A 14,499-nucleotide genomic window follows, 5' to 3' on the forward strand; every position below is an offset into this window, starting at 1 on the left:
GTGTACGCAGACTAAAGTTACGAAAAAATGGTGTGACCAAATTTTGACCGTAACACCCTTTAAAAACGGATCAACGGGTACTCAAGCATGGGAAAACTCATTCGCTCACCCGAATGCCGGCGATGCAAAATAGCAAAAAGAACGCCAACAACCCCATGCTGAGTGAGAGCACGGCGCACTAGGAACGAACGCAACACGAACGGCTCGCCACCGACGCCACCGAAGCGAATCAGGAGAGAAACAAATAGAGTGCGAAATGAATCAGCTTGCATCGGTGTATACGACAAGAACGTTCGCTCTCTCAACTACCGAGTGGCATTCAGCTGATTGAATCAAAACGCACTCACTGATTTAATTCCCAGTACTGAATGCTTCCACTGAACGCCAAATGAACGTTCCAAAATGAATGCTCTCGCACCCGACTCAGAACGCAAACATTCGTTCAATCTTGGTTCGTTCGCCTTCGGCACTCAGATTCGGTAGCGATTCATTCAGCCGTCGTTGCTTGCGTCGCTCGGTGCTCGGCGATAAGAAAGAATGGGCAATTAAAGTGGAAAGATTTTGCTTGGCTGGGGGAGAAGCACACTCGCATCAGATTGTGCGTGGATGTGAGTGAGGGATGCGCAATAAATTAATGATTTTTTTCCCATCCTTGCGGGTACTTAAATAAAAATTAAAACTCGGATAAAATGCCAAAACTATTCAAAAAGAGTAAATGTTCGAAGATAGGACAGTGTTTGGTAAAATTTAAAGAAAATAATATTGTTATATGTACATCAACATATAGATACGATATTATTTGAAAGAATCGCCTATGGAAAAAAAAAACTAAGAAAGAATCCTCGATTCAAATATTGCCAAATTTCAATCATTATTAAGGCAAAATAATCAGGCTTATTCTGCGCGGCGTGTGAGGTGAGACGAGTCGAATGAGGTGACAAAAGTGGAGTCGATCCCATTTTATTTGCATTAGTCGTCACACGCCACGTGAGACGAAACCGTCCGTCTCACCTCACACGCCGCGCAGAATAAGCCTAAATATCGAATGACAATCTTCTGTGTGATAAATTATAATTAGTTAACTACATTGGCAAAACTATTTACGGCCAGCGATGCGTAAACTTTGCAGCCTATCGTGGTATGGTAGTTCTAAACACTTTCCTCCCCCGCAAATCCACCTGGAGATCACCCAACAATCAATCAGAAAATCAAATCGATCTCGGTAAATTCTTCTCGGATATAACCAATATCCACACATACCGCAGTGCGAATATAGATTCGGATCACTACCTAGTCGCTGTATGCATGCGTTCAAAACTTTCGACAGTGGTTATTACCTCGCGTCGAAGTCGAACGGCGCGAATCAACATCGAGCAGTCGTGTAACGTAGAAGTGGCTCAAGACTAGCCACAGTAGCTAACAGTGGCCCTACCAATGGAAGAGCAGCTTGGCGCAGCTACACTTAAAGATTGCTGGAGGGACATCTGATCCGCCATAGGTAGTACCTCGGCTGCAGCACTAGGCTTCGCGACTCCAAATCACAGAAACGACGGCGAATATGAGCAGTATTATTACTTATTTTGCAAAAATTGGGAATGTTAGGGTATCGCGCCACTTGGGCGGTGGCTTCTATATTCGTCTGTTTTCCACTATAACTCAGTCAATTTTGAACCAATTGACTTGAAATGTTGTACACGGGTAGATGCTATACCTATCTCGCCACATTCCAAAAGTTATGTCAATTGGTTCAAATTTGACTGAGGTATATAGTGTAAAACAGACGAATATAGAAGCCACCGCCCAAGTAGCGCGGTTCCCTAAGTTCATTAGTGGAAAATGATCGTTTTAGCTAAGAAATGATCGTGTCATAATTTGAAGTCCGTATCTCAAGGCTAAGTGGTCCCTCAAGGGGCCTAAAGTTGTCAAAAATTGTATGGGACCAAAAAAACATGAAATTTTTTCGAGCAAAAAATACGCTATCCTACTAAAACTGGTGATTTTGGGACCCTAAAGGGCCAAAAATTTGCTTAGATTTGCGATATCTCTACTCGTTTTTGAGTTATTGAACAAAATAAGGTAAGTTTCTTTCGGAATCTAAAAAATGGTCAAAAATGCTGATTTTTCAGTTGTTTTTTGTCAATATCTTGGAAACGAGTAGATATATCGCAAATCTAAGCAAATTTTTGGCCCTTTAGGGTCCTTAAATCACCGGTTTTAGTAGAAGAGCGTATTTTTTAGTCGAAAAAAATTTCATGTTTTTTTGGTCCCATACAATTTTTGACAACTTTAGGCCCCTTGAGGGACCACGTAGCCTGGAGGTACGGACTTCAAATTTTGACACGATCATTTTTTAGCTAAAACGATCATTTTCCACTAACGAACTTATAACATTTCTTAATTTTGCAAAATAAGGGACAGCCTAATGAGCAGTTGAAAAACGAGAAGAATGCAGCATGGGGCGAGAATGTTGCAACACCGTACGAGGTGGTACAAGGGCGAATGAGGTACGTTATAGACAGGCGCGGAACAGGCAGAACAGGAGGATGAAGCGATGGAAGAGCTGTACCGCGCTAAGGACACACAGACGTTCTACGAGACGTTGAACCGCTCGCGCCGAGGCTTTGTGCCACAAGCCGACATGTGCCGAGATAATCAGTAATCACGGGAATATCCTCACGAGCGAGCGTGAGGTGGTCGAGAGGTGGCGGCAGCATTACGATGAGCACCTCAACGGCGACGTTGCAAGTACCAAAGGTGGCGTGGTAACAGATCTAGGAGTAGGACGAAAGATTTCCAGCCCCTAACATCCAAGAGATTGAAAAGGAGGTTAGCCAGTTGAAAACCAACAAAGCCGCTGGAGCAGATCAACTACCAAGCGAGTTACTAAAATACGGTGGAGAAGCACTGGTGAGGGCACTACACTGGGTCTTTACCAAGGTTCGGCAGGAGGAAGTATTACCGGAGGAATGGATCGAACGTATCGTGTGTCCCATCTACCAAAAGACAAGCCTATCACCGATTGCAAGAGAGTTCGTGGGGCAATATCAGGGATGAATGCCCTACAACGTACCAGATGTTCGCCATCTGCCAGGTGTTGCAGAAATGCCGCGAATACAACGTGCCCACACATCACTTGATTATCGATTTTAAATTGGTGTATGATACAATCGATCGAGACCAGCTATGGCAGATTATCCCAAGGGGAATGACATATTCTTTTCAAACCGGAAAATCCACATTTATCCGTTTGCTAACCGTCGTTAACCGCTGCTAACTGAGCAGCAGTTAGACGAGGTTAACGACGGTTAGCAACGGATAAATGCGGATTTTTTCGGTTAGCAAAGGAAGTGTCATTCCCCCTGGATTATCCACAAATACGGATTCCCGGATAAACTGATACGATTTATCAAGTTGACGATGGATGTGATGTGCGTAGTTCGAGTATGAGGGACACCCTCGTTTCGCTTCGAATCTCGCAGAGGTTTACAGCAACGTCTTTCGGGCTTGTTGTTTCACATTGCTTTAGAGGGTGTAATAGGGAGAGCGGGGATAAACACGAGTGTAACGATTTTCATGAAGTCTATTCAGCTGCGTGATTTCGTTTATTATAGCTCACAAATTTGAGACGAAGCCGATGGCGGAAATGTACTTCCGACTAATAAATGGAGCCGGATTAGTCATTATTGTGTCGAAGACAAAGTACATGATGGCAAAGGGCTCCAGGCATGGCTCCAGGAAAGAAGCACCACGCCCGCCACCCCGAGTTTCTATCGACGGTGATGAAATCGAGACTAAGGGGATGTTCATAAACCACGTAGACCAAAATATGGCCATCTCAGACCCCCCTCCCCCCTCGTAGACTTTTGTTCATACAAAAATTTTGAAATTTGTATGGAGCGTAGACTTTGGCAGACCCCACCCCCCTCCCCCCAAAAAGTCTACGTGGTTTATGAACAGCTCCTAATGATGAATTCGTATACATGGGCTCACTGGGGGTTGCCGACAACGACACCAGCAGAGATATTCAGACACGCATTGTGGCAGGAAAACGAGCTTACTTTGGACTCCGCAGAACTCTACGATCGAACAAAGTCCTCTATGGGCACGAAGCATGGATCCTACATACAGAGGACGAACACGCCCTTGGAGTTTTTAAACGGAAGGAGTTGCGTACCCTCTACTGCAGGGGTTCCCAACCTTTTTGAAGTGGCGACCCCCTTTAAGAGTTATCAAAACATCTGCGGCCTAATGCAAATTCTTAGAAAAAAAATATGAATTTAATTAACAAAACCGAGTTTTTGGGTACAGTGGCGTAACCAGAAATTTACTGTGGGAGGGATTTTCGACGATCAGTGATACTTTTTTTTATTCGACATTAACATTTCGTAAACAATGATGTCATGTACATTCAATTTGTGTCGTAGCTGAAAAATAGCGGCGCAGCCGAAAATTTTTTCCTCTTAAGGCGTTTTATACTGAAAATTTCTTCCTCAAATTGTGGTTTTTGGGGGTGTCGGTATGTAAAATTGAAAATTGGTATAATTTGCACAAAAGAGAATAAAAATTTAAAAATTATTTTGGTAACATCGCGGCCCCTCTGGAATGGCTTCACGGTCCCCAGGGGGCCGCGGACCACTGGTTGGGAACCCGTGCTCTACTGCGTAGTGCAGATGGAAGACCCAATAGCTGGTCGGGTTGTTATCCGGCATTCTGATGAGTGACACGCCCACCGCAGCCTTCCGATTTTCGCGGTGTTGACGATGGTTGGTTCACTCAGGCCTTAGTCTGACCATGGTGGTTGTGGTATGCTGAGGGTGAAGGGATCGATTCTCGGTGGGTCTATGTCAGGGGTTCCCAACCTTTTTGAAGTGGCGACCCCCTTTAAGAGTTATCAAAACATCTGCGGCCTAATGCAAATTCTTAGAAAAAAAATATGAATTTAATTAACAAAACCGAGTTTTTGGGTACAGTGGCGTAACCAGAAATTTACTGTGGGAGGGATTTTCGACGATCAGTGATACTTTTTTTTATTCGACATTAACATTTCGTAAACAATGATGTCATGTACATTCAATTTGTGTCGTAGCTGAAAAATAGCGGCGCAGCCGAAAATTTTTTCCTCTTAAGGCGTTTTATACTGAAAATTTCTTCCTCAAATTGTGGTTTTTGGGGGTGTCGGTATGTAAAATTGAAAATTGGTATAATTTGCACAAAAGAGAATAAAAATTTAAAAATTATTTTGGTAACATCGCGGCCCCTCTGGAATGGCTTCACGGTCCCCAGGGGGCCGCGGACCACTGGTTGGGAACCCGTGGTCTATGTTGTCTAGGATCATTTCGAAATGCAAATTTCTTGGACTTCTTTGGCCATAAAGTGCCCTATTCTTTATCGGTCAAAATTACCTGATAAATATCTGTCAAAATTTTCGTTAAGCGTGGCAGTAGGCCGTCTGTTAGGAGTTGTCAAACAATTTCGGCTTTGTTGTACTTGCACCGAACCACCTTAACCTGTAATGTCTGACGATAGAACATTACGATATTCTTCAACACTGGTAAGCCGACTCAATTGTCTTGTAACCATCGATCATCCTGAACGTTTTTTTTTTCAGCTATACGGAAAATACACCAGCGATCTTGGTGATTTTGCTAGAACTCTCAAAATCTCCGAACAAGGCCAACAAGATGGCGATCCACCAAGCGTACAACATCTGAAATTCCAAACATTACAAAAATTCTGGTACAAGATCCTTACAACTTTAGGTGACCAATGGATGCTAATGATAATTCTCGGCCTAACTATTGCTGTTCTTTCGTTTGTCATGGACTATCTGGTGACATTGCTGCATAATAGTAAACCCCTTTTAAGTTGTGATCGCCGAGGTAACTTTAACTGACTCACTATCCTAACAGGTCGATTGCAGCTATTCAACTCATCGCCAAAAGTCTTAGCGTATCTTAGCTGGATATCGCTACCAGTACTGCTGGTGACGTTCGCTTCCGTCGTTGTGCAACTGATCTCTCCACACGCCATCGGATCGGGTTTCGCAGAAATTCGCTGTATTCTTCGTGGCACTACGCTCCACGGATATCTGGACTTCAGAACTCTAGCTGCTAAAGTGGTAGGCTTGGTGGCAGTGCTTGGTGCCGGAATGCCACTAGGAAAGGAAGGTCCATTTGTGCATATCGCATGTATTCTGTCGCAACTGTACACCGCAAGCTGTTGTATGAATAAGTCTTCGGTGGAGTGCAGAAGTCGTAGCTTGGACCTTCTGGCAGGTGCAGCTGCCGTTGGTGTTGGCGCGTGCTTTGCGTCTCCTGTCGGCGGAATGCTACTCAGTATAGAGGCTACTGCACCGTGCTTCGCAATTCGGAACTATTGGCGAGGATTTCTGGGAGCTGCAAGCGGAACGTTGCTGTACCAGCTGTTGATTGTTTGGAGTAGCGACAGAAAGACTATAGAAGCCATTTACGAAACCGACTTTCTGGATGACGTCCCATATCGGCCTTTGGAGTTGATCCTCTTCGGATTGGTTGGCTTGTTCTGTGGCTTGCTTGGAGCCCTATTCGTGTACATTTTGAGAATTTACATCCAAAAGGTGAAATCATGTACCATTCGGGAATGCCTGTTGAAAACGTAAGTTTCTTCGGTATAACTTTCTTTGTCCATATTTCTTGTTGTACTTAGGCTAATTAAGCATACAGGAAGCACACGTGTTCCACCCAATCGTAAAGTCGAGAAAGTGAAATTTAGAACTCGGTTTATCAAAACTAGACTTTTGTAGCTTCATGCTCGTAAGATACTGTGTGATTTTATAACATTCTTAACACTTGTTTGCGCTCTATTCCGCTCTAGCCCTTTGCTGTATCCGGTGTTCGTATCACTTATAATCGCTACGCTTCAGTACCCACCTCATATGAGTCGATTTACGGCTGGCAATTTGGATAATGATGAACACTTTGAACACCTATTTTCGAACTTTTCTTGGACGAAACGTGATCTTACTGTACAAGAAGCCACAATGGTACACCAGTGGAAAGCACCTATCGAAAGCTTGGCAATTTTCTTCGTGTATTTGGTACGTGTTTAACACTTTGAGAATTCAACAGCGGGTTCCAAATTCATGAAAATAGTATTTTTCCAGCATTCTCGCGTCCACCCTCCCGGTTCCATCGGGAATGTTCATTCCCCTATTCAAAATAGGAGCCGTCATTGGTCGCCTCTCAGGAGAAGTTATTCACATCCTCTTCAACCAGAAACATGCAATCGCCTCATATCCCGGTGGCTACGCTGTGGTCGGAGCCGCAGCATTCTCCGGAGCAGTTACCCATACCGTATCCACGTGTGTCATCATCCTGGAACTAACCGGTCAGCTTCGGTATGTGCTGCCAATAATTGTGGCTGCCATGATTTCCAACATCGTGGCACGAAAGCTACATCCGTCCCTGTATGACATGCTTACCAGTGTTAAGGGGTTACAACCTCCTGCAACTCCAAAGACAGACTCACCGAGTGGAACAAAGGTAAAAGATCTAATGGAAAGCCCAGTCGAGTGCGTTTGGAGAGGTATCGAGTTGCGAGATTTGATCAGAGCTCTGGAAGCGAATTTACACCGTGAAGTGCTTCCGGTAGTTGATGATCCCGAGACCCGTCGACTACTGGGAAGCGTCCAGTGTTTGGAGGTTGAACGACTCAGTGACGAAAATCAAGTGAATGGTCGACTTCCACCCATCGAATCGATTCGGATACAGCTTTTAGAGGATGATCTAATTTCTGATGCGTATCAGCTACTACAGTTGACAAAAGTAAACTTTGCCTTTGTTACGAACCAGTCACGACTGGTAGGCTTCGTGGGAAAGAATAAGGTATATGTACTATACAAAAAATAATGACTTCAATTTTATTTTAATGTGTATTGTTTTAGTTGAAGAATGCTTTAGAAGAATCACAAGAAAACATAGCTCAAAAGACCATACCGGAAAGTTTTTCGGAAGATAAATTCGAAGAACAGCTACTTGAGCAGGGTAATTCACCTCATAAAGATTATTTACAAATGGATGATCGATTGGAAACCGAGAACTACCGAGAAAATGTACAAAACTTGTTCGAACATCAAGCAGAGGACCACAAGGAAGCATATAAAACCAACCATACTTCCAACGTATTGTATGATATATTTGAGGTATGACAACATAATGTTTTGAATAAGCAATAGTTCAATAGCAAAAATAAATTGATAACTCAAAACTATATTATTTGTTACTTGGGTTACGTTCACATAGCATGGCTGCACTCATTTAAACTGAAAAATTTGCTAAATTGTATTTACATTGACAAAATTTGATCGAATATATATCTACTTGAAGAGTTAGTGTCTTCGGCAAAGCTGTATACGATTAATAACGATAAATAAACATATTCATGCCCGAATAGACCCGTATGGGGCCGTCCATATACCACGTGGACAACTTGGAGAGGGGGATGGGGGTGTATCAAATGTCCACGTGGACAACATTGGTATAACAATTAAAAAACAAAGATACACTAACGAAACAAATAATATTAATAAGTAATTTTCGAAACAATTTCCAAAGCATTTTCCGGAGTAACTTTTGGAAAAAAATCCTGAGGAATTATTTAAAAAAAAAGTTAGGAGGAGTTAGAAGATGAAATTCCAGGAGATATTTTGGTGAATTTCCCGGATAAACCTTCGGTGAATACTCCTGGGAACTTATCATAAGCCAAAGCTAGTAGCATCAAGCGAGTCGCACAAATTCGTAGGTGTAACAGTCCTAGAATGCTGTTATGAGAATTGCCTTCTTCCCGTATGTTGCCAAAGCTCAAAGATTTAGGACTGATATCTGACTCTACGACAAGATCGAAGCAACTACCAGATCTCATAAGAACTAAAAGTTCTCTTTTTTAAGATTTCCTTGATAAAAGTCCCGGAAAACATTCGGAAGATTTCCTGAAGAAACTTTCACAAGAGTTCCAGCGGAAATTTTCGAAGAAACTATTGACGATTTGTGGAGGATCTTCCAGAAAAACCCGTGCATAAAATTTTAGACGAAATTTACGATGGTACTTTCGGAAAACTTCCGGGAGAAACTCCTGACAGAATTCCTTGGGAAACTTCAGGTAGATTTACCAGAAAAAAAATACAAAAGAACTCCCGGGAAAGTTTGTGCCGTAATTCCCGGAAGAATTACCAGAATCTTCGGGGAAGATTCTGAAAGAATCCTCATAGAAATTTCTGGAAAACTCGCAGAGAAACTCCCTGCAGAATTCTTGATGAATTATTGAAAAACAAAAAAAAACTGGATTAACTTTCGCATAAGTTCCCTCATGTAGAAATACCGCAGCATTTCTTTGAAGAATCCTCAGGAAAACTTCCGATAGAATACCCAATGGAGTTTCTGCAAGAATTTCACTAAAACTATTAGGTGGAAGTCTTAGAGGAATTTTCGGTGAAACTCCTCGAGAAATTCCAGGTGAAAATTCTGGAGTGGCACTCCTAAAAGAATACCTAGTGATCCCAATTGTACCTCCTAAAGAAGTTCCCGGTGAAACTCTTAGAGAGATTCTCCACCAAACATCTGGATGAATTCCCACAGGAACTTATGAGAAAGTTCCCGAAGCAACTCCTGGAAAAACCTTTGAAAGAATTCCCCGTAGATCCCCCAGCGGAATCCCAAGAGGAAATGTTAGTGGGGTTTCAAGAGAAATCACTAGTGGAACTTCTAGGGGAATTCCCGAAGGATCTCCTTCAGGAATTCACATTGGACTTCTGAAGGACTTCCCAGTGGCAGTCCTAGACGAGTTTGCCGTGGTATTTCTCGAGGAATTCTAGGTGAAAAATCCTCTTAAAAATTTCACTATGAATTCCCAGTAAAACATCTGAAAGAATCTGCGGCGGAATTCCTGCAGGATTCCACAATGGAAGATCTTTAACCCTTAAAAGCCCTAGACGAACCACTTTTTTTTCAATCGGCTACTACTCAAAGACCGTACAATCAAAAAATTTGAAACCAATTTTAAATTAAATGCGGTTAGTTGGTCTTCCAATATCTGGGTGTGGCATCCCCCCTGACCCCTCCCCCCTTTCTTGGTATTGAGAAATGCCTTGCCACGAGGGTATTTTTCGGCAATTTTATTAAATCACACATATTTTCGTTCTAAATTTTGTACTGTAAAATGTATTCGGCCATAAAATGATCGCTCTGTGCTATGGGCATGCCGCCGCTACGGAACCACTTCCGGACGTTCGGATTTCCGGACATAATCTCCGGAGGAACCTGCTACATACTATATCCTGGGGTTCACATTCATAATCCTTTTTTGCGGCTTCAAATATTGAATTTAGAGGTATGATGTCGTAGAAGAGTTTGTTCTATATACTTTAACTCTTTATTTTAGAATTTTCACCTTGATGATTAATTCACCTAAAAGTGCGATAGAAATTCACTTTTCTCAAAAGTGAAGATAGAGTATTGGTGTCTTCTGCAAAGTTGCAGAAAAGGGTATTATTGGAAAGTTTGCCGAACAAACTATTACCTTATTTGCTCAACTTTAAGAGTTATGTGTCATTGTTTGTGGACGACCCCTTGTAATAGGTTTTCTGATATAACTTTTTCTACGGATTTTTAGGATTTCCTTGTGTTCTACAAAGTTGTTTTTTGTAATGGAATACACCTCCTTCTGCTTTTTTGTTCGTACTAGAATAACGCTCCAACTGGAACAGCGCCTGCATCTCATCTTCCAAAAATTTCAAAAGACTCCCTGGAGGAATTTTTGGTGAAATTCTCTATATTTTAGAGAAATTTCTGGCATGATTATAATACTCCTCAAGCAATTATTTCTGTAATCTCTCATGCAATTACAGCTGAGATTCCTACCTACAAACAAAATTGCTGTGATTTTCTAGGATTTTTTCCTGTTGTGAATCCTTCAGTGATTTCTGCGAGGATTCCTACAGAAAATTATCTTAATACTAGCTGTCCCGGCAAACGTTGTGTTGCCATTTGTGGTGGTTTGACAACTGTTGGGTTCAGTGCAGCACGGCACTCTAGATACGTTTTATTTCGATCGTGTACATTTTCCACCCAGCTCATGCAAATATCGAAAGTTTTCCAATTTTTCTATATTTTTAGCAGATTTTCGTAACTTTTTCCACATATAAACACAGCCGCCCTGAAGACGAATCGACCGGTGCTAAACTCATGCTGATCGGTTCAACCGTTCTTGAGTTTTGTTGCCTCAAAGGAACTTCAAACTCATTTTTATATAGATAGATTTATCCAGTAATTCATGCCGGAGATCCACCTGAGATTCCTTCAGGAACAGGATTACACAAGGAAAGCTTCTGGAATTTATTCAGGAATTTCTAAAATAATCCACCAGGAAGCCTTGTTGGAACTCCTTAGCCAATTACTGAAGATATCTCAGCTAATATTGTTTGAGAAATTTCAGCAAGAATTTCTGAAAAAAATACTAGGAATATCTGAAGGGATCCTAGCAAGAATTTCAGGAGATGATGCAAGAGAAATTCCTAAAGAAGAAATCACAAATGGAATCCCTATAGCAGCGGTTTTCAGATCGTGCACCGCGGTGCACTTGGTGCACCGCGTAGCTTTGCTAAGTGCACCGCGTGTCTTCGCCATATATTGTTAAATGATTATTGTATCTTTTTAAATTAAACCACTCAAAATATATCTTTTAGTCACACTGAATAGAGAAGGTCTGGTTCAACCATCATATTTAAAACAAAAATAAAATGATTTAGGTTCAATCGTTATTCTAAATATCTCCCAAAACCTTTTTTAACTAGAAAAACATGTTTTTTATTGAATTTAGACAACTTCAAATAAATTCAGAACAAGGTGGTCATACGGTGGAACAATTGATCAGTTTCTGATAAGAGCATAAAAAATCATAGTTGTAGAGATCTTCGGCTATCAAAACACGTGGAAATCACCAACGGGTCTCGTCGGAAATCAACAATAGTTTTTAAGGTTGAAGGAAGGAACCTAAATTAAAACGCGAAATGGGATCTACATATCAATTCACAAGGAGTTTACCAAACTAATCTCAGAGAATATGATCATTATTTTCAAAGGAAATTTTATCAAATATTCTTATAAGTTTTTCATCAATTATGAGAAGAGCTTCCCAAAATCCTACAAGTTCTTATAAATATCCAGGAATTATGATTAATAGTCTTACGAGCTATCTAACAAATCAGTTATGTATAGAAGCAGAACGGAGTCTCTAACCAGGAGTCCTCCAAAAAATATTTTTTTCCTTCCCTGTTGGGGAAATTAAGCCCCTGCATCCAATAAGTTGAACTTTTGTGGCATCGTTTCGGAAAGAATTTCACCAAGGTTCTCGCTAAGAATTTTCAAAGACCATGATTGAAATTTCGTGAAAATAAACTCCAGCAAAAAAGTAAAGGTCGACAAGTAATGAAGAAATACAATCATGTCATAGTCATGATCGATGAAAGAAAATCTTTTCAACGACATGACTAGTGTATGTACAAGGAAGCGGCATCGAAAAATACACTAGTTTTTTGACAAACAAATAAAATCTTAGAAATTTTGAAAGAGTGCACCGCGAAACGATTTATTCCTAAAAAGTGCACCGCGAAGCAAAAGGTCTGAAAACCCCTGCCCTATAGGAACCTTTGGAGGAATTACAGGCAGCATATGTAAAGAAATTTTTGGAGAATCCTCTGGGACAGTCTCAGCAAGAATTTCGAGTGAAATCCCATCATTGATTTGTAGAGGAATTCCAAGAAAATTTCTCAAAAGATTTTTTTGTTGGATTCCTCCAAAAGTTTCTCTTTGCATTTTTCTGTGCATTACTCCAAGAATTCCTTCAGGATCTCTATTACGAAAAAAAACTCTAGAATACCCAGCCCACAGGATTTTTACAGAAGTTCCTTTTGTGATTTTTACGGTTTTTTTACGAAACATTCCTCTACAAAATTCACTTCAAATTTGTTCAAGTTGTTCCTCTTGTAATGGGATTCATTGAATTATTATTGATAGGATCCATCCAGCAACCACTACTGTAACTTCTCTTCTTTATCTTCCTTCAGAATTTATCTTGCGCTTCTTCCAAGAATGTATCTAGGGATTGTTTCAGAAATTCCTCTTCGTTTTTTTTTATTGGAAATCCTTTTCAGATTCCTTTTAGAAATTATGTTGAAATTGTTTCTGATTGCTCGAGGAATTCGTAGTGGGAAACCTCTTGGAAGTCTTGCTGGGATTCCTCAAGCCATTAATGACGGAAATTATTCAGCAATTCCTGGAGGATTACTGCAAAAATACCATCTGGAAATGCTTGTGAAATCCCAGCAAAAATGCTTGGAGAAAGCCTGATAGGTGTTCCTGAAGGATTTACAACATGAATTCATGGAGATATTCCGAGATGATTTGAAAGGGTCATTCTTTCCCGAGGGAAGAGTCCCGGCACAATTTCATCAGGCATTCCTGGAGGAATTCTAAGGAGATTTCTCAAAAGATTTCTCCAGAAATTTTTGTAGGGTTGAGTGCGGGGATTCCTCTGAAGATCTCTCTAAAGATCCCTCCGGGATTTCTCCCTGGAATTCTTCTCCAAGGATTCCTCTTGCAATACATCCAATAAACAACAGGGATTCCAAAACTAGCTTCTGGAATTTCTTAGGGTATTATTGCTGAAATTTCCATGGAATATCTCCAATAAAAATAAATAATGCTCTTAAAAGTCCTGCAGGAATTACTGGAGGATTCTCTGCAGATATTGCATGGGAATCCCAGAAAAAAATCAGGAGGATACGTTCCTGAAATATCTAGAAAAAACCCCAGTAGTAGTCCTGGAACAATTGCAGCTGTAGTTTATAATATATTCTCAAGAGGCCCAGCAAGAAATTCCTATTGGTGATGCAAGAAGCCCATATAGCCGAGGCGGTAAACGCACGGGTATTCAGCATGACCTTGCTGAGGGTGACGGGTTCGATTCCCGGTCGGTCCAGGATCTTTTCGTAAAGGAAATTTCCTTGACTTCCTTGGGCATAGAGTATCTTCGTGCCTGCCACACGATATACACATGCAAAATGGTCATTGGCAGAGGAAGCTCTCAGTTAATAACTGTGGAAGTGCTCATAGAATACTAAGCTGAGAAGCAGGCTTTGTCCCAGTGAGGACGTTACGCCAAGAAGAAGAAGATGCAAGAAGAACTGACGAGTCCAGGTGCTGTATATGATTAATAACGATAAATAAACATATTCATGCCCGAATAGACTCGTATTGCCTTTCCGAAGAACCGCTCCAAGTTTTTTCGAGTACGTTTCTTGCTTTCCACTCGTTCAAGTCTTCCTGATTTTTGTTTTCGGTAGCTGCTGGACGTAGCCTGAAACAGCATAGAGGAGAGTGCTTGCATGCTGTGCATTCGAATAATATGTAGAAGAACAAAGTTCAAACTGCCAAAGTGGGGTACAAAGACAAACTATGAAGAAGTCCT

The 14,499-nt window shown here is 41.2% G+C and overlaps 2 protein-coding genes across 18 annotated transcripts in view; both read left to right on the top strand.

Annotated features, from left to right (window-relative positions):
* The window catches only part of LOC109421116 (chloride channel protein 2), a 349,200-nt gene that overhangs the window by 218,504 nt on the left and 116,197 nt on the right, over nucleotides 1-14,499 (top strand). The window lies entirely within an intron of this gene.
* LOC109421087 (chloride channel protein 2-like) lies at nucleotides 5,427-8,211 on the top strand. 2 transcript variants are annotated; one of them, XM_062849587.1, is made up of 6 exons: nucleotides 5,427-5,551; nucleotides 5,609-5,849; nucleotides 5,910-6,633; nucleotides 6,853-7,075; nucleotides 7,131-7,862; nucleotides 7,922-8,211. In XM_062849587.1, the coding sequence occupies exons 1-6, from the start codon at nucleotides 5,513-5,515 to the stop codon at nucleotides 8,183-8,185; spliced, it is 2,223 nt and encodes a 740-aa protein (XP_062705571.1). In that variant the 5' UTR covers nucleotides 5,427-5,512; the 3' UTR covers nucleotides 8,186-8,211. The 2 variants fall into 2 exon arrangements, with proteins under 2 accessions (XP_062705571.1, XP_062705574.1); XM_062849590.1 differs by lacking the exon at nucleotides 6,853-7,075 and having other exon boundaries at nucleotides 7,142-7,862.

This window comes from Aedes albopictus, chromosome 1, assembly GCF_035046485.1.
Source record: "Aedes albopictus strain Foshan chromosome 1, AalbF5, whole genome shotgun sequence".
NCBI lineage: Eukaryota > Metazoa > Arthropoda > Insecta > Diptera > Culicidae > Aedes > Aedes albopictus.